General features: G+C 43.3%; 1 protein-coding gene across 1 annotated transcript in view; it reads right to left on the minus strand.

Moving 5' to 3' along the window:
• Nucleotides 1–3526: 3526 nt before the first annotated feature.
• CDH8 (cadherin 8) overlaps nucleotides 3527–24076 on the minus strand; it is a 282681-nt gene continuing 262131 nt past the window's right edge. Inside the window, exon 12 of the mRNA XM_077309853.1 lies at nucleotides 3527–3568. Within this exon, the coding sequence (XP_077165968.1) occupies nucleotides 3542–3568 (27 nt within the window). The 3' untranslated portion in view covers nucleotides 3527–3541. The remainder of the gene's footprint in view (nucleotides 3569–24076) is intronic.

Below are 24076 nucleotides of genomic sequence, written 5' to 3' on the forward strand. Positions count from 1 at the left end.
TCCTTATGGTCCAACTTTCACAGCCATACATTGCAACTGGGAAGACCATAGCCGTAACTAGACGCACTTTTATTGGCAGGGTGATGTCTCTGCTTTTTAGGCTGCTGTCTAGATTTGCCATAGCATTCCTCCCCAGGAGCAAGCGTCTTTTAATTTCTTAAGCATATTTTACCTAGCCCCAAATGGATAACAAATAACAGAACATGATAGAGTTTATAGTTTTTTGTTTTGAATGGCTAGTCTAGATTGATGTTGTCAGATCTTGAAAACTAGGTTGGCCTTTGTTATTATTTGTGGATGAGAGGACACCAGGGCAGCCTGGGGTTGCTCTGCAGAGGCAAGCAATGGGAAACCACCTCTGCTCACCTCTAACCCTGATAAGTCAGCTGCAACTTGATGGTACTTTCTACCACTGGAGAGGGCAGACTATAAATCAAATAATCAATCAATAATATATTTCTCTGTTGTGACTATTGTTGTAGTGCTTGCTGTAGCCAATCTCCATTTGTAGACTTCAACTTTGTGGTGGATTTTATTTTCTTCACCGCACATTGACAACAGTCCCTTGTTTTGGTCACAGATGCCAGAAGCTCTCCCTCATCCCAAGCGTACAGACTTGCAAAACCTGACTCTTAAACTGATCCCCTTTCTGTGCACGAGTAACTCTGACCAACATTTTAAAGAGTCCAGAAGCACAGAAACTCCTACATGAATGAGAGACTTATTTTTCTATCATGCACCAGGAGCGATAATTGCAACAAATGCCCCATACATATTCTGCGCAAGAGTTCCATACACAAACGAGAATGTGCAGATTTCAACATCTGGAGTGCTAATTAAATCAGCAATCACTTTTGCTCATGTCGACAAAACATCATATCCTGTCTCAAATTGTTTCACTCAGGGAAATGGCACCTGCACAAATCTGGTTGTTTTTGTCCTTGAGTTCTGGCTACGAAGAATTGAGAAGAATCCTGAGACTTTTATTGTTATCTCCTGCAATTTGAAAATGTAGGTATCAGCTAGAAATAGCTTTTAATGAAGGAACAAAACAAGAACTCACAAAGTAAAAACTCTTTTTTCTATTTGATGGACACATTTTAACCAATTTTGTCAACTGCTTGGAAACTACACATTAAAATGACAATGAGATTTGCAACAATAGCACCCACAAAGGCAATAGCACCAATGAAAGGTTGTTTGATTGTATAATAAAACAACATGAGGGGGTAGGGTAGCCACCTCTGGTTTGAGAGAGATCTGGAGATTTTGGAAGTGGAATCTGATGTTAGCAATGCTGGGGCCTCAGCAGGATAGAGACCACCTTTCAAAACAAACATTTTCTTCAGAGGAACTGATCGCAGTCATCTGGAGATGTACTGCAATAATGGGAGATCCCCAGATGCCAACTTCAGGGTAGCTTTAGCCATTCAGCTCAGTTATCTGGAGTAGAGATGGAGGTCTTCCATTGGAGAAACTGGTCACAGGTCCATAGTACATTAACCAGGTGACAATTCCATGGGATGGAGACTTTCCTTCATCCAATTCTGAGGGCCTTAGACCCATAACAATCAGGGCTGAAGGGGAGCATGGAATTGCTGCATGGAAGGTGGTAATTGTTCCCATTGCATAGACTAGTACATAGGTGATGGGGCATTGCAGAGGTGGTGATCCCTAGTGGGTGTGGCACCAAAGAGTCCCCCAAAGGCTTACAGTGTTGTTTAACTGAGGGAGCATCAGCTCAAGGGGAAGACCAGGGAGATGGTAAAGATGGTCATCATATGAAGGTGATGACCACCATCTGCATGCCAGAAAAGGGGTCTGTGATCATTGGGCAGGGGACAGATCCACTTCCCATTGGGTGTAGGAGGAAGGATGATAAGTCTTATCCTTTGACTTTGATATTTTTTCTTTCTTTTTCTTTTGCAGTAATAGTTCCGGGGCAGCATATGTTATCACCAGCTTCTTTGGAGCCAATAGTGGGCCCGGTTCTGACTCCTGACCTTTGCCTGGCATCGCTGAAGCCTTCTCCCAAACAGCAGATTTCAGTCTGAAACCCCATCCCAAGCAAGTCTTTGGAATAAACTGCAAATACAGCAGGCAAAGACGTTGTGGGCCTGACCCAGGTATAGGAGACAGCAGCCATGGTCATCTGACTATACCATTTTTAGGTGATATTTACCTCACTTTTTGAAGAATACATAGTAAAAGGTAAAGGTATCCCCTGTGCAAGCACCGGGTCATGTCTGACCTTTGGGGTGATATAGCCCAATAATAAAGTCCTCCTTTCAATCTCCCTTTTTTTGTAGGAATGAAGCATAGTGAAGAACATAAAGGAGGAAGAGTGAACACAGGAGAAAAAATCACTAAGAAAAACCTGTAGGGATCTGAAGAGAGCCAAGGCATCCGATCTCCATGGTGGACATGAAAGGACTGGAGGAGGGAGCACTGGCCCCTTCCTGTCACATGTCAGCTGGGTGGGAAGAGGCCAGTTCATGAAGGGAGGAAATTGAGAGCACAGAGTTTTCTAGAGAGCTTTAGAAAAGAGAGCCCCAGAGAAGGCCCGCACAAGCATGGTCCCATGTGTGCCTGCACAGAAGCCATGAAGATGAATGAGTGTGTTTATGCACTCTCCAAAGCTTTGGAGGCTGATTTCGCTATGATTTCACTCTTATGATTCTAACCTGTAGTATTCTGATCCTTAATTACTTAAATGGCCATTATACCAAAACGTTTTTTCTTCTTCTAAGAGCACAAATGGATTAGATCATAAGATGTACTGTAGATGTTCTCATTTGGTGAAAACACAAATGCCTTTGAAATCTCTCTCTCTTTTTAAAAAGTCAATCTGTTCCACTAAATTTCTACCTTATTTAAAATAATGAGATAAGATCATTCTTCCATCAAAGGCAAGGAATCTTTGTGCCATTTGCGTTGTTGTTTTTTTTAAAGAAAGATACATCTTTATTCCAATAAATGCCGGATTTGAGAATGTTAACATTTGCAATGGAATGTTTCCATCAAAGCAATCCTTTAGTTCAGACCTGCAAAGTTTGTGAATATCTCAAAGCAAGGCATCAGCCCCCCATGACTTAAATACACATCACTTTTCAGGGGAAGACTGCTTAGACAAATGGGGCGGGGGCACCAAGTTTTTGGAGTCACAAGTTGTGTTATTCCCAGCTATCATTTTTATGATAGGAAAAGCAATGAAGTTGGCAAGAACATTAAAAAAAAAACCAAGGAAGAGTGAAAAGTTGAAAACAGCCAGAGAGGATTTGGGAAAGCAGAATGTGAAATGACTCAGTTGACGGATCTAGTTGGGGGAAAAAACAGAACAATGTATTTACTTCCTACAATTGAATGCCACTTTTCTGCACAAAAAGATCGGTCTCACAGACAGATACCGCAAAAGAAGTTAATGAGTTAAATAATACAATTAAACAAACTGAACAGGTCCCAGTGAGGCTACCAGATCCCAGGCGTCAACCTTCCAGTCCCAAGCTATGAGCCAAGCTTGCATTGGCTGCCACCCATCAGCTTACTCCCAGGCCAAGGTTCTAAGTATCTGCAAGGAGAAGATGGAAAACAACAAAGGACAAACATTAGAACTTTTTTCATCCCAAACATATTTTTAATGTACATTCCCCCTCCCACCCCCACACATGCTTAGGAAACCACAAGAGTGCCTTGGTAACAAAGACTACTAAATCATCATCCATGCAAATTAGTATTTGTCATTTCTTATGACATCTCTATGCAGTCCAACGCTTTGAAATCCTCAGAGCAATCAGAATTTATCCTCATGTTGTTGTTGTTGTTGTTAATTGTATTTATTTCACACCCTTTCTCTTCAGACTCAGGGCAGGGTGCTTCATAAAAACATACCAAATAATAAACTAATAAATACTTTAAAGCCTAAAACATCTAAAAGGCAATCTGTTACACTTAATATTTCTGGTAAGGCCTTGGAGAAGTGTGTCCCATGGCTTAAATGCTACTCAGCACTTAACACCCACTCAGGGCGGCTGTCCCACCCCTGAGTGTCTCTCCTCCAACCAGCTTACCTGTCTGTCCAGTGGCCAGCCAATTGTCTTTTGTCCCCCACCTCTGGCCACTCCCTCCTCCTTCCACTTCCCTCTGAGGCTTGGAGGCTGCAGATCCCTGCTTCATGAGAGCTGTCCCTGCTGGTGAATTCCCTAACCGCTACCTGCAGCATATCCAGGTCCTGGGGGGACGCTGTCCGCAGAATTTTTCCATCCCACCCTCTTAATCTAGCACCCATTGTATTCCTGAATGCAATGGGTTTGGCCCCTAGTACCATCTATAATTGCCTATTCTAACTGCACTGCCAGGGGCTCATGGTAATTGTAGTCCATGGACATCTGGCGAGCCCCAATTTGGCAAGCCCTGCTATAGGGCTGGTGAAACTGCTCTGTTTTACAAGTCCTGTTGAACTGTTTGTGGTCCTGTAGGGCTCAAATCTTCTTTGGGAGAATGTTCCACCATGTCAGAGCTGGGACCAGGACCAAGAAGGCCCTGCTTCTGGTTGAGGCCACTCTGATCTCCTTGAATGCATGCCCCAAAAATGTGTGCAATTCCAAAAAACATGCTCAGTACGATCATCATGTGCCTGATAAATGTATTTCAACTACAACTTGAACTATTCAACCTGCATGCTATTTTCAAATAGGATTTATAATGCTCAACCTTTTATGGTTTGCAGGGAGAGGCTTCCTTTCACACCAGAGCAAGAGAGGGGAAAAATCCGACTGGTAAATAATTAATACTAAGCATGTAACAGAATAAAGTCATTCGGATGGCTTGTCTATCCAAGCAGACATAAACCATTACAACAGACAATTACTATGTTCCCTTTTGGAAAACTGACCCTTTTAGACTGTTAAAAATTTAAACTAAAGTGATCTGTCAATAATGAAAGAAAAGCATAGATCAGACATCAGGCATAGATAAGCCAAAGAAGAAGAGTTGGTTCTTATATGCTGCTTTTCTCTACCCGAAGGAGTCTCAAAGCGGCTTACAGTCGCCTTCCCTTTCCTCTCCCCACAACAGACACCCTGTGAGGTGGGTGAGCCTGAGGGAGCTCTAATATTATTGCTCAGTCAGAATAGCTTTATCAGTGCTGTGGTGAGCCCAAGGTCACCCAGCTGGCTGGGGAGGAGCAGGGAATCAAACCTGGCTCGCCAGATTAGAAGTCTGCACTCCTAACCACTACAGCAAGCTGGCCCTCACTGGATCTACCTACCTTCACTGTGTGGAATAATTTGGCCAAAGACTGGTTTTAGATAAAAGGGGTGGGGGAGAAATGTCAGAGAGAGAGAGAGAATGTGTGTGTTTGTCAGGTGGGAGAGATGTCAACCACCATAAATCCCACACCTTTTTTATTTATTAAAAATGTTCATTGTGAAGTCCAGGGCATATGAGTCAAATTGGATTCCTTTTCTTTGTATTTCTTCTTTGACTTTTATATGCAGGATTCTTTGATCCAAAACTAAAGTGCACCAGAGATAGAAATCAGAACCCTTTTCACCTGCTTCCCGTGACTTAAATCTTCAACCATAGGCAAATATGTAGCTTTCTAGTTCTGAGCATATGTGTCTCACAGGTGATACCATGTACTTAAAAGGGCCCTGGGATTAATTTTCAGATGGTTATCGATAAAGCTCAACACAAATACTCATCTGTGTATTAGTCTTTCAAATCTTTTGCATGCAAATATGGGTTCGTATCTGAAATTTCCAAGCTCTACTGCAAGTCCACATCATGCACGTTTTTTGATCCACGCCCTGTAGGCCAAGTTCAGCAGCAGGTATAAGAGATTGATCCTGCATATGTCATCTCACATTATTGAATTCTAAGGATGTTCACTGTAGGTCACTGAATTCACTTGTCACCATGGAACCTTGGCATGGGCTAAGACAATGTTACCCTTTCTGCAAACATTCTAACACAAACAGAGAGAGAGAGTGGGAGGGAGAGAGAGCTCATGGGCTTCAAGGAGATTATTTGCTTTGTCTTGCTGGCAGGTCAAAGGAATTTGGCAGCTACACTGGCATTCCATTTGCAATATTGGCTCATTATGTTGGAGCCTCGTATGGCGAGCTTGGCCTCAAGTTGCATATATTTGGGGTACAATGTTGATGCCGTGAGATTTGTAAATTCTGGCCTTTTAAACAGGGGCTTTTGTCGAAATTCAGTGGATGTGGTATTGCATTGACGCACTGAATCAAGCGCAGAAAACATTTCAAAGATGAGCATCTTGCTGGGGATGCTGAGAGAAGCAGTGAGACCTTCAAGGCTGAGCTGGAGTGGAGATTCCCGCTGGGTTCTTGTGTACTGACAGGCCGTATTCATCAGGGGGCTGAGTGAATTCCTCCCAGACCGTGGTGGAAAATGCTGTCAATTCACAGCTGACTTATGGTGACCCCTTGGGATTTTCAAGAGGAGAGATGCCTGCCTTTGCATTACAACCCTGGACTTCTTCAGTGGTCTCCCATCTAAGTAGGGATGCAGCATGTTTTTAACTTTAAAGTGCTCTCCCAGCTGCATTTCATCCTGCTGAGGATAAGATCTATCTATATAATTCAGTGTGCATATGACTTGATGACATTCCAAGCCTCTGATTGGCCCTCACTGGGGGACATGTCCCCTATATGGAGAGGGCACTCCGCCATACAGGGCCAATCAAAGGCTCTGCCTCTGTCCTCCTCCTCCTCCTCCTCCTCCTCCTCCATGCCACTTCCTGGCATTTGGCATGAAGAGGAAAAGCTGGCAGGAGGTAAGCTGGGAGAGCAGGAAAGGATGTCCAGGCTCATTCCACCATGATTGTGCCACTCTCCAAGTCCTCTTGGCTGCCAGGAGACCTGGAGAGGCCATTCAGACTCACTCTACCACAACCAAGCTGTTCTCCCAGGCCTACTGGCTGCCAGGACACCTGCGGAAGGTGTCAGGGACTGGTCCACTGTGACCACACAGTTCTTCCAGTCCTCCTGGCCTCTGATTTACTAGAGAAGGCTATCCAGGCCCACTCCACCATAGCCACTCTGCTCTCCCAGACCTCCTAGCTGCTAGGAGACCAGGGAAGGCCACCCATGTCCACTCCGCCTCTCCACATTCCACTCTTCTCAGGTCCCACACCCAAAATCTCCATGAATTTCTCATCCCAGAGTTGGAGACTCTATCATACAATTTCAGCATAACCTCTTACAGGCAGTGTAAAGCACTTTTGAGGTCAAAAGTTGGTTACAAATGGAGGATTTAGTGGTGGATCTATACACCCTTCCATGAAATTCATTGGATGACCTTGAGCTGGACTTTTTAATGGTCTCATTTACTTTGCAGGGTTGTTATGAGAATTAAAAAATGAAGGAGAAAAGAGTGCTGTCTAGATCAGGCAGCTAAGGGAATGCGTACTGGATATGCAGAGAATCTTTTTATTATGTCACCAACAGGCCGGCCGACTGTCTATTTTGTGTTTTCGTGGGGATTTGTATTTCTTCTGTCACTTTTCCACTAAGCTGACATTTTCAGAGAACTAAACAGCTGTGTGCTCGATTGTGTAAGTAATTGCAATGAAAAGAGAGTAATTTATTGTCATCCCTGTCATTTCTTATCTTAATGAGCACTAAATTGATAGATTAAGGCAACCTAACAAGTACGAACAAGAACTAGTCTAAAAGATATTGCTAGGTGTTGTGATGACAAGTCTCAGATACGGCTTTGCGGAAAAAAGGATTACACAAACAGGTGGAAGACGGGTCTCTCAATTGGCTTAGAAAGCAGGTGAAAAATGAAATGGGCTACAATTGGGAAAAGGACTTGAATTTACACAGAGACATTTCCTGGACTATGCACAGTAGCAGGCATCAAGGGTAATCGATTAAATTTTCCTGGATTATGTGTTTGTGTGCTTGATTCCCCCCTCCCCCCCAAAACATTCTGTGCCACAGTTTATTCATTTGAAATAGCTGTGTGCTTTCCATTTTCATCTTACATCCTATTTGGGTTTAATTTCAGCTTCTCTGCACTGGATGCCAATTCCTAATCCATATCAGCCTGTTCCTGCTGCCATCCAATATCACCCCTACATCCTGCTGGAATTCAACTTCAGATGGGCCCTCTGTCTTCGTGTTCAGCTTCGTCTTCAGAATTATTTCATGGTGGGATATATTATGACATTATCTTATACGAGATTAAGGTATTAATATGCAGTAGTTTGGACCCACAATGATGTTGGTTCTCTTAGAATTCTCAGTTGCCTTTGATGACACTGACAAAAGTATCTTCCTGAACTCCATGACTGGCGTAAGATCAAGAGGTCATCGGGCTTCAGTGGTTTCACTCTAACTAGTAGGTAGGTTCCAAGAGGTGGTTCAGAGCTTCACACTTTTCCCTCCCAGCACACTAAAGTGTTCACAGGGTTTGCTTTTTAACACTTTGCCTTTTAACACTGGGTGAGGCTATTTCTTAATAAGGAAGTATGGAGATCTGGCATGAAACCAACGTGTATATGGATGACACACAGCTCTGCTTCATTATATCAGAATACAGGAATGTCAGTAAAAACATCAAAAAAATGGCTAGAGAAGACAGTATGATAAAACAATGTGAGTATCTTACTATCATGGATGGGATCCAACCCCTTAAAAACAGTTTGTTCCATTCTTTACTTTGGATGTAGAAGTAGAATCTGTTTCACAAAGTTATTATCACCTTAAACTAGTGTGCCAGGTATGATCTATCATCTGTCATGCCTGGGTGTCCCTGAGAAGCTGATCCTCAAGGAGAATTTTGAATTGAATTCCAATGATCATTCACATTTTATGCAAGCCATTTGAGAAGCCCATTGTAGGTGGAAATGTTGAGTGCAAATATAACAAATGGTAAGTAATTGAATTTATCCAATAATCCATAGATTTTTTGCAAAGCTGCCCCTACTGATACCCTAAAGTTTTGTTCTGAGTTCAGAAAGTTTTCAGTAAAAGAACCTCCCTGTGCATTGTGGAAGGAGAAATTAGAGAAATTACATGCATGAGCATACAAGAAGCTGTTTTATATTGAATCAAACCACTGGTCCATCAAAGTCCACTCAGACCAGTGGCAGCTGTCCAAGATCTTGAACAGAAGTCGACATACTCAGGGATTGAACCTGGGACCATCTGAATTCAAAGCAGAAGCCCTTTCACAGCCTCATTGCCATCCTACAACCCTTCCCTTAATTGCCATCTCATCTGCAGAAAATATTTGCCCTTAGGTCTTCAGAACTGCATGGTTGAATGCATAGCAGTTCGTATTAAGAGTCCCAAAACTTAGCAGGCATTGATGAACAGAGATTTTTTAAAGAGAATGGATTTTATTTGGCTTTTTTTAATTGTAGGATATATTATGACATTATCTAATACAAAACAAAGGTCTTAGTTGTGAGCATAATGTCTGACACCCAATGAGCAATGGGAACCACCAACACTAAATGCTGCATATTTCCTGAAGATCTTTAATTTCAGTATCAAGGAATCATTTTAAAAAATATTACCAATATGTGTGAATAAGTGGTACAACCCAATAATATCCCTAGAAAGACAGCCATGCCTGAGACTTCAAAATAAAACTTTCTCGCAGTCCAGTAATTCCAGTGCAATTCTAAACAAAGTTGCACCTTTCTCACCCCATTGAAGTCAATGGTCTAAGAAGGATGTAAGTGTGCTTAAGACTGTGCTACATTCTGACATGTTGATTCATTGCAAATGATAGCCTGTTATAAAATGTCATTATAAAAGGCATGGAGACCAGCACTGGGATGTAACACCGCTGTCTGACAGATGAGGCATTAACTGCAGAGATATCCCTATCCTGCCCTGCCATTAGGACAACCAAGGATAATTGTGTGTAAGGGATGCCTGCATTCTTATTTTGAGGAGGGAAAAAATGCTATCTTGTCATTCCTTCACCCTCTTCAAGGGCATCCCAATATGCATTTTTTAGTCTTGCTAGTGGGCAAATTGCCGAGGAGACAGCCAATGATGTTTCAAGTACCCGGCCAGCTTTCCCGGCCAAATCGGGGTGTTTGGTTGAAGACACCCTGAGCAGCCAAATTAGAACAACATGTAAAGCCATGCAGTCCAGAGGAAACTTGCCATCCTTGACTGAATGCCAAGACAATTTCCCCATCCTTCACGGTGCATGAGACGTTTGTCCCATTATCTGAAGTCATAAAATCAGAGCATAGAGCGCAAATGGGAAACCACTCAGCAAACACGCCATAAAAGCTTTTACAAAGCAGTTGTTTTATAGCTGGCCTCCTATTTTCCGCTGGCTACATGTGTGGAATGTCCCTGTGGCTACTAGGAATAAAAGGAAACTTACATTTGTTGGTCTATATCCCCAGAAAATATTTTATCCCTCTGCAGTGTGAGATGTATTAAATGGCTTGAGGAATTAAAATATTTACATCCCACCTATCGGTATCAGTGTGGCTCATTGTAGAGTAGTAGCCTGACAAGTCATTGCTAGCTAAATGGCCAAATTAGTGTTCTTTTGCCCAGCCTCAATGAATTACACCGAGAGAAAAAAACTCTTTATATTTTTACTGCAGAAGAAATATAGACACAGGGGAGTCCCCAATTTTGTGCGGAGAACAATAGGATTACATCATATTAAATACTCTTCCCTTGGACATTGAGCTTGCAGAATGAGCCAATAGCCTGGGGTCTCTACCACCCCATTCCACCTCCTGGGAACACGCTATAGCCATTACGCCAGCATTCCAGGAACTCCTGACAGGTCCTAAAAGCTCCTTGCATGCTTCCCACCCCACCCCAACCTCCAATTGTTTACATAAACAATAGTGACGCACTCTTCTTCCATTTGTCCAAGCATTACCTGTAATCATTCTGTCTGTTGAGAAAGCAAGTAGGGAAGAAATGTTCTCAGGATCAGAAAAGTCTCCAGCTGAGCTCATCAGGACACTGGAGGAGGATATTTTAAAAATTCCAGGAAGTTCCTAATCTAACTATGCTAAATATACGTGTCCTCTGATGCCCCCTGTAGAATAGTCTTCATCTTGTGGTCAATTATGCACAATACAGATCCTAAGTATTCCAACATGCAATATGTAGGGATAACCTTGACCTGGATGGACGAGGTCATCTTGTCATTCCTCAGAGGCTAAGCAGAGTCGACCCTGGTTAGTACTTGAGTGACACCACCCAGGAATGACAAGGTTGCAACACAGAGGCATGTCTCTGGATACCTGTGGCCTTGAAAACCCTACAAAGTCCCCATAAGCTCTAGCTATAATTTGACTGCACTTCCCACCACCACTATGTAGGGAGAATGGCGAAATCCTAACAAGGGCACATTTTGTGTTGAAATCTGAGTCATCCCCCATTAGGTTGTCCTTCTGTTTGAAATATGATCTATGGAAGATCTAGTGAGCAAAACTTCTGGTGTTTTTAATTTCTTCCAGATTTTACCTGTTGGTCACAGAGATAGTGTCACTAAAGGTTCCCCACTCCCCATACAGGAGAAATATAAAAGGACCACAGAAAGAACCTCTAAGGTCAGACTTTGCAACCATCCTAGTTTAGATCCAAGCTGGTCAGATCTGAGAAGCTAAGCATGGTTGGCCCTGGTTAGTATTTCACCAAGATTCCCATGGTTGCTATGCCTACTAAGAAGACAATGGCAATCCACCTCTGAATGTCTCTCGCCTATGGGGGGTCCCCATCGGTCATCTATGACTTGACAACACTTACGACACACAAACTTCCCTATTTCAGCTTGCTTGTCCTTTGCAAGTCTTTGGCTTCAAACATTTTCTGTTGGCTCACATCATTTTTTTGTTTTGTTTTGCTTTGTGAAATTGAATGCATTTTAAATAGCTGTGCATTGATCTGGCATAAATGGCATCCAACTGCTTTTTTCAGGGTTACTGAACATGTATAGAGAGTCTGGATGCCTGTGCCCACAGATTGTCATGCAAACCAATATTCTCTATGCGGGCTTTTGAAAGGAGTGTTTGGTCAGGAAAGGGAGCTTGCTGCCAGAGGCCCACTCCTCCACCTACACATGATCATGACTCCTTTTAGAATGTTGCAAAAAGCAGAATTTTCCTTTTACCCTTGTGTTGTCCCCCAGTATTTCTCTGATTTGCATCCCAGCTTTTAAAACAGGTCTCTTTTAAAAAGTGCAATGACACAAGCTCCCATTGCCTTGATTTTAATACTGGGATCAACAATCTTTTTCAAATTCAACATAAGCCATAATTCAACAGAGCCATAATTCAACAAAGAGCCAATGTAAGAAAGCCTAATTCCATAAGTTAAATTACCCACTTCACACTAGCGCTAATTGACATGTTGATTAAAAATCCATAAAGTCCAGATTGTGGTTCCCTTATTAGGAAGTGACATAAATAAGGAAGAAGGAGAAGAGTTGGTTTTTATATGCTGCTTTTCTTTACCAGGGTCTAGTCTGCATGCAATAGATAATGCACTTTCAATGCACTTCAGAAGTAGGTTTTCCTGTCCTGCACAGGAAAATCCAGCTGCCAAAGCACACTGAAAGTGCATTATCCTATGTGTGCAGACTAGGCCCAGGAGTCTCAAAGTGGCATACAATTGCCTTCCCTTTCCTCTCCCCACAACAGACAGCCTGTGAGGTAGAGGAGGCTGAAAGAACTGCTTGGTCAGGGGTATGGCAAGCCCAAGGTCACTCAGCTGTCTGCATGTGGAGGAGCATGTACATACATACACTCAGGGTCTCATAACTGATCTATCCAGTTGCACACCGTGGGATTGATGTAGTGGCATTGGCCAAATCTTAGTTGGCATTCATCTATGGCAGGTTTTCCCAACCAGGGGTTCATTTAATGTGTTAAACATTTATCAGGGGGTATAGCCATATATGTCCATGTCAACCTGCCTCTCCTCCCCAAATGGCCCATGATGGGTCTGGACGGGGTGGAGAGGAAAGGGACCCCAAGTGGGTGTGTACACAAGCTATGCTTCCCAACTGTACAGTTCCAAAGTCTTTCTTTGCTCAGCTGATACTAACTAATCAAATTTCTTGGGCCAGTCTTGTCACTCACTGGCTCTGTGAAGATTTAACCCCTCACAACCCTTTATCTGTTTACACAGCACTTGTAAGCTTTTAAAAGTACAGTCCACCCCCCTGCCGCTTTTGGCAGCTTACATGGTGAGTGACATTCATCCTCATACCAGGCAGCAGCTGTTGGTTGGCATGTTCTCAGAATTATGGGATACGGAGTGCACCGCAGTTTCCTAGGTGAGGAAATTGCTTCCCTCTTTGAAGTGGCAACACAAGAATTCACATACGCAGAATATTGTGTATCCAGTTCAAAACGTTCAATAATAAGAAATGACAATTCTAGCAGGAAAAAGAAAAAGACTGTTGATTGCACACTGGACTGAAATGTGTACAACTAAGTCAAGCAAAAATGCCTTTATTGGTCCCCCCAGGACAATAAACAATAGCACATTTTGCACACACACAGCTATTAGGGCTCTTAATGTGGCATGTTCAGAACATTAAAGGCTGAGTCATTAAGTTCACTGATTGCTCTGCTTGGTGCTTTGAGACAGCCGTTAATAGAGTGGCAGTTGAATGATTAAATATGGTGATTGATGTTTTGGGTTGTTTGTCTTTTGTCAGATTCCAGTGTTGTAAATGCATTCCATCTTAATGCCTGATAAACAAGTCGCTCCTTTTAATTGTTTTTAGAAATAATCAACAATGAACTGTTCCCTTAAAAAAAAAAAAAACTCTAATTAGTCCCACCTCTCCACCCCATGAAAATGCATTTGCAGTGAAGTGAGACTTCAAGAAATGAAATGACGACTCAATAGTTTGCATGTCACATTTTCAAACCAAAACAGGAGACAACATTTCACTCTATATCGTTTGACGGTGAAGTAGTTCTTGCTTGAACTCTCAAAAGCCATACACAATTCTCCTTGGAGAACATCAAGAATGTTTCTAGGTTAGAAAGAATTGTGACTACACCAATGAGGATGCTGGGTGGAAATTAAATGATGAGATGTCATTTTCAATGGCTTTTAATGTTTTAATGTTAGTTAATTGATGTTAAGGCTGTGAAAGTTGGACCATAAAGAAGGCCGAGCGTCTAAGAATTGAGGCTTTTGAACTCTGGTGCTGGAGAAGACTCTTGTGAGTCCCTTGGACTGCAAGGCGAACAAACCGGTCAGTCCTAGAGGAGATCAGCCCTGACTGCTCCTTAGAAGGCTAGATCCTGAAGATGAAACGCAAATACTTTGGCTACCTCATGAGAAGGAAGGACTCCCTGGAGAAGAGCCTAATGCTGGGAGCGATCGAGGGCAAAAGAAGAAGGGGACGACAGAGAATGAGGTGGCTGGATGGAATCACTGAAGCAGTGGGTGCAAACTTAAATGGACTCTGGGGAATGGTAGAGGACAGGAAGGCCTGGAGGATCATTGTCCATGGGGTCGCGATGGGTCGGACATGACTTCGCACCTAACAACAACAACAAATTGATGTGCTTGTTATTTTTACCAGTGCACACTGCTCGGCGCCAGTAGGGAGAGGTGGTATATGAATTAAATCAACAACATCTGCCATGCCCATTGCATAGCTGTGCTTGTCAGAATTTGAGAGTCACAAATGTCTCCCTGCACTTCCTTCTCTGACCATGTGTAAAATAGGGACATTGACTCCCCCCTGGAATTTAGCAGGGACTGAGATGTGCCATCCCTGGGGCAAATCCTTTAGTGGGACTCTAGCCCAGGGGTAGTCAACATGTGGTCCTCCAGATGTCCATGGGCTACAATTCCCATGAGCCCCTGCCAACATTTACTGGCAGGGGCTCATGGGAATTTTAGCCCATGGACATTGGAGGACCACAGGTTGACTACCCCTGCTCTAGCCCATAAAAACCATATGCCACAAATGAGAAAGGGGAATGGGTTTTTGCTTCGCACCTGTGTGTTTGTCTCTTGATATCACCTAGGTAATGATAATCCAAGCAATTTGTTCCTGTTCATCATGACTTATCTTTTTAAAAATCTCTAATTACATATAGAGGCATACAAAGAGTTGCAACAGGGACCTCCAGTGTAGATGGGGGGGGCATGTAACCCTGTGACACTTGACCCAATAATCCAAATCACTTCAAGGAAAATGTCAACTATTAATAGATTCAGGGAGACTTGAAAGATTCTGACAATATGCAGCTTTAGTAATGAATTTCTAGCCCTTAAGCATCAGGAGATGCCACAGGGAGAGTTGTGCTGCTCTCGTAGGGTTTTTTTTGGGGGGGGGGTGTTTGTCAAAGATACATAATTCATATCATGAAAGTGACAAGTTAGCCATACCTTTCAGCCTTGGATTTCAAGTGTCATTTGGTTTCCTTCAACTGCAACTTCCTTCTTCTGAACTTGAAAAAAAATATTTGGCCACAATCCAAAGAACTGCAAAGGTTGGGATTGTTCCCCCCTCCCGAAATGCATTTTAAATTAAGCAGTGAGGGGAAGGAGATCCAGCATGGAGTCGTCATTAAGAGTCATGGACTCTAATCTGGAGAATTGGGTTTGATTCCCCACTCCTCCACCACATGAAGCCTGATGGGTGACTTTGGGCCATTCATTCACTGTCCTCTCCAAACTCTCTCAGACCCACCAACCTCACAAGGTGCCTGTTGGAAGAGAAGGAGATTGTCAGCCATTTTGTGAAAAACTGGCCATAAAATCTAACTCTTCTTCTAGTTTTGCTCTGAGAAGGCCAAGAAGGCTGAATTAAAACAATCCAGTGGGGTTCTGCTGTAGGTGTGAGCACATTTTTTAATTCATTTATATTTTCATCAGTAGTTGAGTTCTTCAGGCTTTCATTGTGGGTTGCATAGATTTATTCTTGACTGTGTGCTCGTGTAGCGGTTTTGTTGAGGATTTATAATATTAACTTCCAGAATTGATGCAAGTAATATACACAAAATGAATGATATTTTACGGGGGGAAATAAAGTGCTAGAAAATGGGAAATGATGCCCAAATCAAGAATCAAGGGATCTACTAGTGCAAAGGAGAAACAAAACTGAAAAGGGGGATTTGTAATACACTAAAGCAGGGGTAGTCAACCTGTGGTCCTCCAGATGTCCATGGACTACAATTCCCATGAGCAAATTCTGGCAGGGGCTCATGGGAATTGTAGTCCACGGACATCTGGAGGACCACGGGTTGACTACCCCTACACTAAAGCACCCTGATGACAAGGAACTTCTGAAAAATCATACTGCTAAATTTAGACCCAGTGCTGAGTAATGGGCTCAGATCTGGGACACACAGAGTAGAATCTCCTCTCTAAAGTTCTGGGTGATTTTTTAAAATACTCTGCTTTTCACTTCTCAAAGGAGTGCTTCCCTTCCTCTCCCTACAAAAGCCACCCTGTGAGGGAGGCGGGGCTGAGAGGACTCTAACAGAATTACTCTGTGAGAACAGCCCTAAGAGAAGTGTGACTGACCCATGTGAGCCATGTGGAAGAGGGGGAATCAAACCCAGCTCTCCACCTTGGAGTCTGCCACTCTTAACCACTGTACCACCTTGACTCTCTGCCCTGAACATTTGCCAGGTGACCTTGGGCCAGTCACATACTCTCAGCCTAACCAACTCACGGGGTTGTTGTGAGGATAAATTGGAGGAGCAGAGAATGAGAAAAGTTGAGTGTAACTGAAGAGAGTGTAACTGAAGCAAATGGGAGGGGTGACTTCATGGTGGGACATTCAGGTTCAGTTCCCAGCATTTCTAGTTTAAAGGCCCAAGCAGTAGGTGATGGAGAACAGTAGATAGTACTGACCTTAATAGACCAAAAGTTTGATTCAGTACAAGGCAGCTTCATGTGCAAATAAACAAATGATAGATATATGATGGACGGTTGGATGGAAGGATGGATGGATGATGAGATAAAAAAAAACATGTATGTTTATTTTACAAAAGGGCTCAATGTCAAGTATGCTGAAAAGAACGCACTCTTAATATCTTTCCCTCATTGCTCATGACAACAAACTTTCCATCTTAATACAAGCAAGCAATCATTCAACACATGCTGAAGAATGGAATGACATTAAAGCTTATCTTTCAAGCCATGAAATCAGTCTCAATTGTAGTGAGTCTTAGCTATGCCTTGTACGATGGACAACCCATTGAAGTTTTTCATGCATGCCACTGAAGGTAGAGGGAGATTCGTCCCAACTGGAGAATGCCAGGAAGTAATGATGAGATGCTGGAGCCAGAGTTCCACCACAAGATGGGCATGCAGCACCTGAATGTACAGCAGAACCCACTTTGACAACAGATGGGAGGTAGGGGGTTAGGATTGCCAGGTCCATGTATGGGTATGAAGACTTGAGAGGAACTTCAGTGGGGACTAAGGCCATAAAGCATCCAATTTCTCCAGGGGAACTGATCTCTGTCATCTGGCGATGAGCCGGAATTCTGAGGGACCACCAAGTCCCACCTGGCGTCTGGCATCCTTAATTAGAGGACATTTCTCCTTTCTAGACACTAGTAACAACCATAGGTGGAGAAGACATTCCCAGCAACAATCATATTTGCAAAATGCCAATTTGATAAATAGAGCCTCAGAGACCAACAAACTGTCCAGGGCAGAAACATTCAAGTGTCAAAATTCCCTTTTTCAGATACAAAAATCCTAGCCATGAAGTTCCATTGGCAACATGGTAAATTATATTGAACATGCTCACTGTGGAATTTTCTGCATCTCTAGGATTTCCATTAGAGACCAACTCTTGCATTGAACCCACAGAATTCATGTTATTTCCACTCTGCCATGTTGAATTCAAACACTCCTGCATATTCATCAGTGGAAAAGGTTGCACAGTTCTGGGTCCTATCACTCCTGTCACTACTATAGAAACTTTAAAAGGAATCTTTTAAAAAATCCCCCAGTTCTTTCTTGGCTTGCTTCCTGTATTCCATCATAGATGTCATCGACTTGGCCTCCAGCTTCCTTCTAAAGTCCCTCCTAGAAGAAAACTGCACTGTTGTATCCGGGAGAATTTTCCTCCACCACCACAAATACAACCATTTCTTCCTCCAGCTTCCAGGCCTGCAAATACTGAAACATTCTCTTTAGGCATTTCCTGTCATGAATCGCTGCTGGACTGAGGTCTGCGATGAAAAACAAAGCTCCGAGGCCAACCAGAAGAGAACTCGCGGGACAAAGCTGGCCAGCTTGGGAGAGCCTTTCTCGTGCCCGAGGTAGCAACTGAAGAGAACAGTATTGTCATTGCTCCAGGTCATTCAGACTCCTAGGCATCACAGTGGAAATGATTACCAGAAAACAGTGTAAATGGAAACGAATATCTGATTCTGCACCGTGTCTTGGAGCCTGCTTTTCCCTCGTCTCGATGCAGATGTTGAGAGCTGGTCCAGCACAATCTTGATAAGGGCAGAAAGACAGCTCCCGCATTTCAGCAGGGATATGTTGCCTGCTGTCACTACACTTTCTTCAGTAAAGACACCAGGTCTGGGTTAGCCCTAAGCCTAATCTTTCAAGGGCCATTCAGTGTGGGGCTGGGAGAGGCCGGGTGTTTATAGCTTTTCCAGATATCGGCTCCAACCTAGGATTGCCAATCTCCAGGAGGAGCCTGGAAATCACCTGTAATTACAACTGATCTCCAGAATATATAGATCAGTTCCTAAGGTTGCCGGTTCTCAGTTGATAAATACCAGGAGATTTTGGAGACCGAACCTGAGGAGGAGTGGAGGAATGTCATAGGGGAAACCTTCCAAAATATCCATTTTCTCCAGGTGAACACATTTCTTCCACCCGGAGATCAATTGTAATAGTGGGGATTTTCCAGTCACTCCCCGGAGGTAGGCAGTCATCAGATCCCCTGGAGAAAATGGCTGCTTTGGAAGGTAGACTCTGCGGCAAGGTACCCTGCTGAGTTCTCTCCCCTCCCCAAACCCAACTGTCCCCAGTTTCCACTCCCCGTTCTCTAAGAATTTTCCCAAGTTTGCAGCCGGAGGCCTCTTGGAGATCCTGAGGCATAGTAATGGAGCACAAGTTTAAATTTCAATTTAATTATTCATTTAATGTGTTTGTTATTGTAATTATAACCTGCCTTTCTCAGAAAGCTCAGGGCAAGGAACAACCTATAAAACACAGAATTTATTTTTACTTTTTCAAATGTAAACAGAGGCTTACCTTAAAAATGCAAATGTCTAATATATATATAAAGGCCTGTTTGCCTGATGTCATATGATAACTGTTGCCTTCTTTCAATCCTGTCAATATATCTCCACAAGTGTATGTACAATCTCATTTGAAAGTAACACCAAAAGTCTAAATCTGAGGGCCTCCATGAATATGAGACTCAGGCAAATGGCCCTCTTGGGTCCCTACCCCCAGCCGCCCCCCAATGTCCAAAGCAGTGTGGGATCAAGTGCTTACTTTGGGATTGAGCTGGAATGTCTGGTGTTCATTTATTTATTTATATTCAAACTTTTATATCGTCCCTCACAACAAGTAATCTCAGAGTAGTTTACACATAAAACCAATAAAAATGCAACATTTAAAACCCCATAAAACCCCAGCAAGGCTCTCCATGCTGTAGATCAAAGACAATTCATTTGGCATTTGTTGAGGCCAACCAGGATCTGATGGATCATCTGAAAGCCACAGCCTGGTTTTTCAATGTAACTGCAGTTAATTTTTATTTGATGAAACAACCCAATGAAATGTACACGTTTCAGCCTTTGTTGGATTCCAACAGGGTTCACAGTAAAGGTAAAGGTAAAGGTATCCCCTGTGCAAGCACCGAGTCATGTCTGACCCTTGGGGTGACGCCCTCTAGCGTTTTCATGGCAGACTCAATACGGGGTGGTTTGCCAGTGCCTTCCCCAGTCATTACCTTTTACCCCCCAGCAAGCAAGCTGGGTACTCATTTGACCGACCTTGGAAGGATAGAAAGCTGAGTCAACCTTGAGCAGGCTGCTGGGACTGAACACCCAGCCTCATGGGCAGAGTTTCAGACTGCATGTTGGCTGCCTTACCACCCTGCACCACAAGAGGCTCTAGGGTTCATAGTGCTCACAATCTAATGCAGGTGTTTCATTATATTACAGCTCCTATTCCTTTTTTTTACAAAATCTCCATCCTACCCATCCAATCCAGTAACCCTCAGTGATCCATATCTATTCCAGCCTCTCTCATTCTGCCCTCTCCCTAAGATCTCAACTCCCTGAAAACTCCCTTGGAATAATGAATGCATCAACTCCCCAGATCTATAATGCCTTTGAGGCCAAATAGCCGTGGCCTCACTCCTAACCTAATACGAAGGTTTACCTGTATTTGTTCTTATTAAAAGGAAAGGTAATTCTCATTACCAGTCCGGAGAGTGAAAGGAAGCTGAAACTATAAGGACATATTTGACAAGCCACTCCGGAATTTGCAAGCTATTGATTCTGCTTTTCTCTTTCTGCTATGACCCCTTGATCTATGATTTTTTACCAGTTTGACCTGCTTTAAATTAATCTGGCAGAGCAGCAGAAAAGGGGGGGGGGAGTGATTGAAAGTGGTAAGACTTTGCCCTCATAAATTTGAAATGAAGACCAGAGGGCACTTGCTGAGTTGAGCCAATTGTGGAAATACTGATGTGTGTACCGTGTGCTTTGGTGGAGACAATGTCATGGAGCATTAGATTTCGGGCAGATGCTTTAAACCAGTATTTCCCAACCTGTGGGTCAGGACCAAAAAGTGGGCTGTGAATCCTCTGGAAATGGGTCACGAGATAACCCTCCCTGATGGCCACCCCATGCCCTTTCTCTTTTGTATTTTGGAAACCAAACCATACCTATCTGAAACATACCTATTCTTAAGTAAATTTGATGTCTATCAGAAAAAATGTGAAATCTCTATTTTGGGGGTGTTTGACCTTCGAGGCATCTTCTAATTTCATCCTTTCCATATATTGTAAGTCCTCTAGAGCAAGTGTCCCTAACATTCTTGAGCTTGTGGGCACATTTGAGATTCTGACATGGTAGGTGCAGCAACAAAATGGCTGCCAAAACATGGCTGCTGTGGGAGGCAGAGCCAGCCAGGAAAATGATTCTCATGACTTAACTTCAGTAATGTAGTGCAGAGGTAGTCAACCTGTGGTCCTCCAGATGTCCATGGACTACAATTCCCATGAGCCCCTGCTAGAAAACACAGGCAGGGGCTCATGGGAATTGTAGTCTATGGACATCTGGAGGACCACAGGTTGACTACCCCTGATGTATGTACATTGACTTGCAGGAGGGCATTTTGGGCTGGAATAAGACACGACACACAGTTATTGGCTATAAACAGAGCCACAGCTTTATTACCTCCCCACAGGAGGGTTGGCACAGCATGGGAGAGGGAGCCTGACTTAGCAGTCAGCAGATTACACCAAAACCTGTGGCTTCTAGAGCAAGGGTAGTCAAACTGCGGCCCTCCAGATGTCCATGGACTACAATTCCCAGGAGCCCCCTGCCAGCATTCGCTGGCAGGGGGCTCCTGGGAATTGTAGTCCATGGACATCTGGAGGGCCGCAGTTTGACTACCCCTGTTCTAGAGGCACCCTGGGGATCTACACCATTCCCATCCAGGAGAGCAGATCCTCTTGCCTACTGAAGTCCACCCTACAGGAGGTGACCTATGTGGGGGGAGTCACCAGGTGCCCACCTGCTTTGGCTGCCCCCCCCCAGGCTGCCTGGCAATGATCCCCTCATTTACATGCACAGCCAATCCAATAGTCGGTCCAAAGCCTTGCTGAGCAAAAAGTGTCAGGGGATGCTATCCCACCCAGCAATACCATGTTGGGGATCCTTGCCTTTTGAAAACTTGTTGGCCACTATGTCGACAATATCCTGGCTGGATTAGGTGGACCACTGGTCTGATCTAGTAGCCTCTAATTTGGTTCTTATGTATATTTAGGGTGCTCATTGATGTGAAAGTCAAGAGGCAGATGGAGTAAACCAATCAGTCAATCAAAGGTACAGTTCTCTTGCAAAAGAACGTAAAAGAGAGGCTATGACATGAAATGGCTGAATTAGAATTCCTTAACAAAATGAAAATGGATCTCTCAAGGACATACTAAGGACATAGGATTCAAAACAAACTGTAGGTGCTAATATCTTGTATGTCCCAGCACTTACAGGTGTTAATTACTTCAACTATAATGCTCGGCAAAACTACAGTTTGAATTTTTGGCCAAGCTGGGTTTATGTTCTCCAGACCCAACTCATTTCCCTGCAATTACACAGCTGATGCAGGGTCAGGCTTTTAGCTATGCATCAAAGGAATGTACATAACTCACTCCTGGGGCAGTTTCAGCCTTGGAAAGTGATGGAGAGGAGAATGCAGGAGCCCTGTCTCCTTTCACCAAGCCGTTTCAAGCAGAATCAAGCTTCCAAGGACTTGAAAAATGCCTTCCCTGACCATTGCGTAACAGTCGATAAAGCAAGATAAAGCTGGGTAATCCCAATCCACTTTGCCCCCCCATACTACATAGTTGGACCATCTGCAACTTCCAACTGTATCATGCTTTGAGAACCTGAAATCTATTCCTCTTGAGCACAGTGACAGTTGTTTTTATTGGACACGATGCCATCTGTAAGGTTGGTCTATGTCACATCTATGCCATTTGACTGAAAATCAAATAGGTGTTTGAAGTGTCACGGAGGACCAATTTGGAATGCAGCTATTATTGTTATTGCTGTTGTTGTTGTTGTTGTTGTTGTTGTTGTTGTTGTTGCAATACCTGGGCCGCCGAGGAACCAGTCCAGCTCCGCATGCAGCGGACAAATCTGTCTCGTTAATGGCTAGAGGCCGGTTTTGCTTTCACGTGAGCTTTTCAGAGAAAACCCATCTAATGTCCAATCCTTGATAAACATGGGGGGTCTCATAACGCACTTGTTTCCCGAATGCCTTTTCAAAGTGAAACCAGCAAGCGGTCTCCTTGAGGATTTCGAAGACGGCAGTGATGTGCCTGTCGATGCGATTCAAAGGCATGAGCCGCTGCCCTGAACTCCCCAAAGGAAAAGGAGCTAGGTTCAAAACGACCCCCATTTGCAGGGTTATTATGCTAGTAATCTTTCCGAAAGAGACTCATGAAATAATGATGCACCCGCCACCTGAAAAGTGTACATCAGCTGATTTTGTTCTTGAATGGCTGTTAATGGAGACGCAGAGGACTCTGCTGCAATTGGGCTCTCCCTGCTCAACCCGTAATTCTCGTCAGCATCTGAGAAGCCAGCAGGTGCTATTGATTGGGCTCAAAATAAACTAAGCTAAACATGGACGATATTCAGCAACATTAAAGCTTGCAGCCCATGGTACATAATGGATTTCTTGTGGTTCATAAGTACACCTCCAGGTATCGACTGGACATAATAGAAGATAGCGCTCTTTAAGGAATGAAAAAAGAGATTTTTGTTTCTTTTTGCCAAAGAGGCAAGATGCTGAATCCTAACAAGAATGTTCTGAATTCTAGGAAAATACCTTTGTTTTGTTTCCTCCCACCCACCCAAGAAGCAGAGTTGACTATTTGAAGGGTTGAGTGTTTTTTTTTCTCTTTTATGTAGTGTACTATCACTGATTATCTACCAAGTGGATTGTCACTGGATCATTGTCCATGGGGTCGCGATGGGTCGGACACGACTTCGCACCTAACAACAGCAAGCCAACATACACATGCACATGCATTAAGATGCTTCCTCCCCCCCAAATAATAATAATAATAATAATAATAATAATAACAACAACAACAACAACAACAACAACAACAACAACAACAACAACAATAATAATAATAATAATAATAATAATAAATAGCATTCTTGAGGCAATAATACCGACAGTTGCATTAAGAATCTTTTTGTGTTCTCTTTTACCAATATGCAGGAGCATGTTGGCACATCAGTAAAGGACCACCCTGAAAGAATTCTGAAGCAAACTCTTTGTGAGTTTTCTATTGCTGCAACCACATAAACGTAAATCCTAGACATGGTAGCAAGCAA

The sequence above is a fragment of the Paroedura picta genome, chromosome 14, assembly GCF_049243985.1.
Source record: "Paroedura picta isolate Pp20150507F chromosome 14, Ppicta_v3.0, whole genome shotgun sequence".
NCBI lineage: Eukaryota > Metazoa > Chordata > Lepidosauria > Squamata > Gekkonidae > Paroedura > Paroedura picta.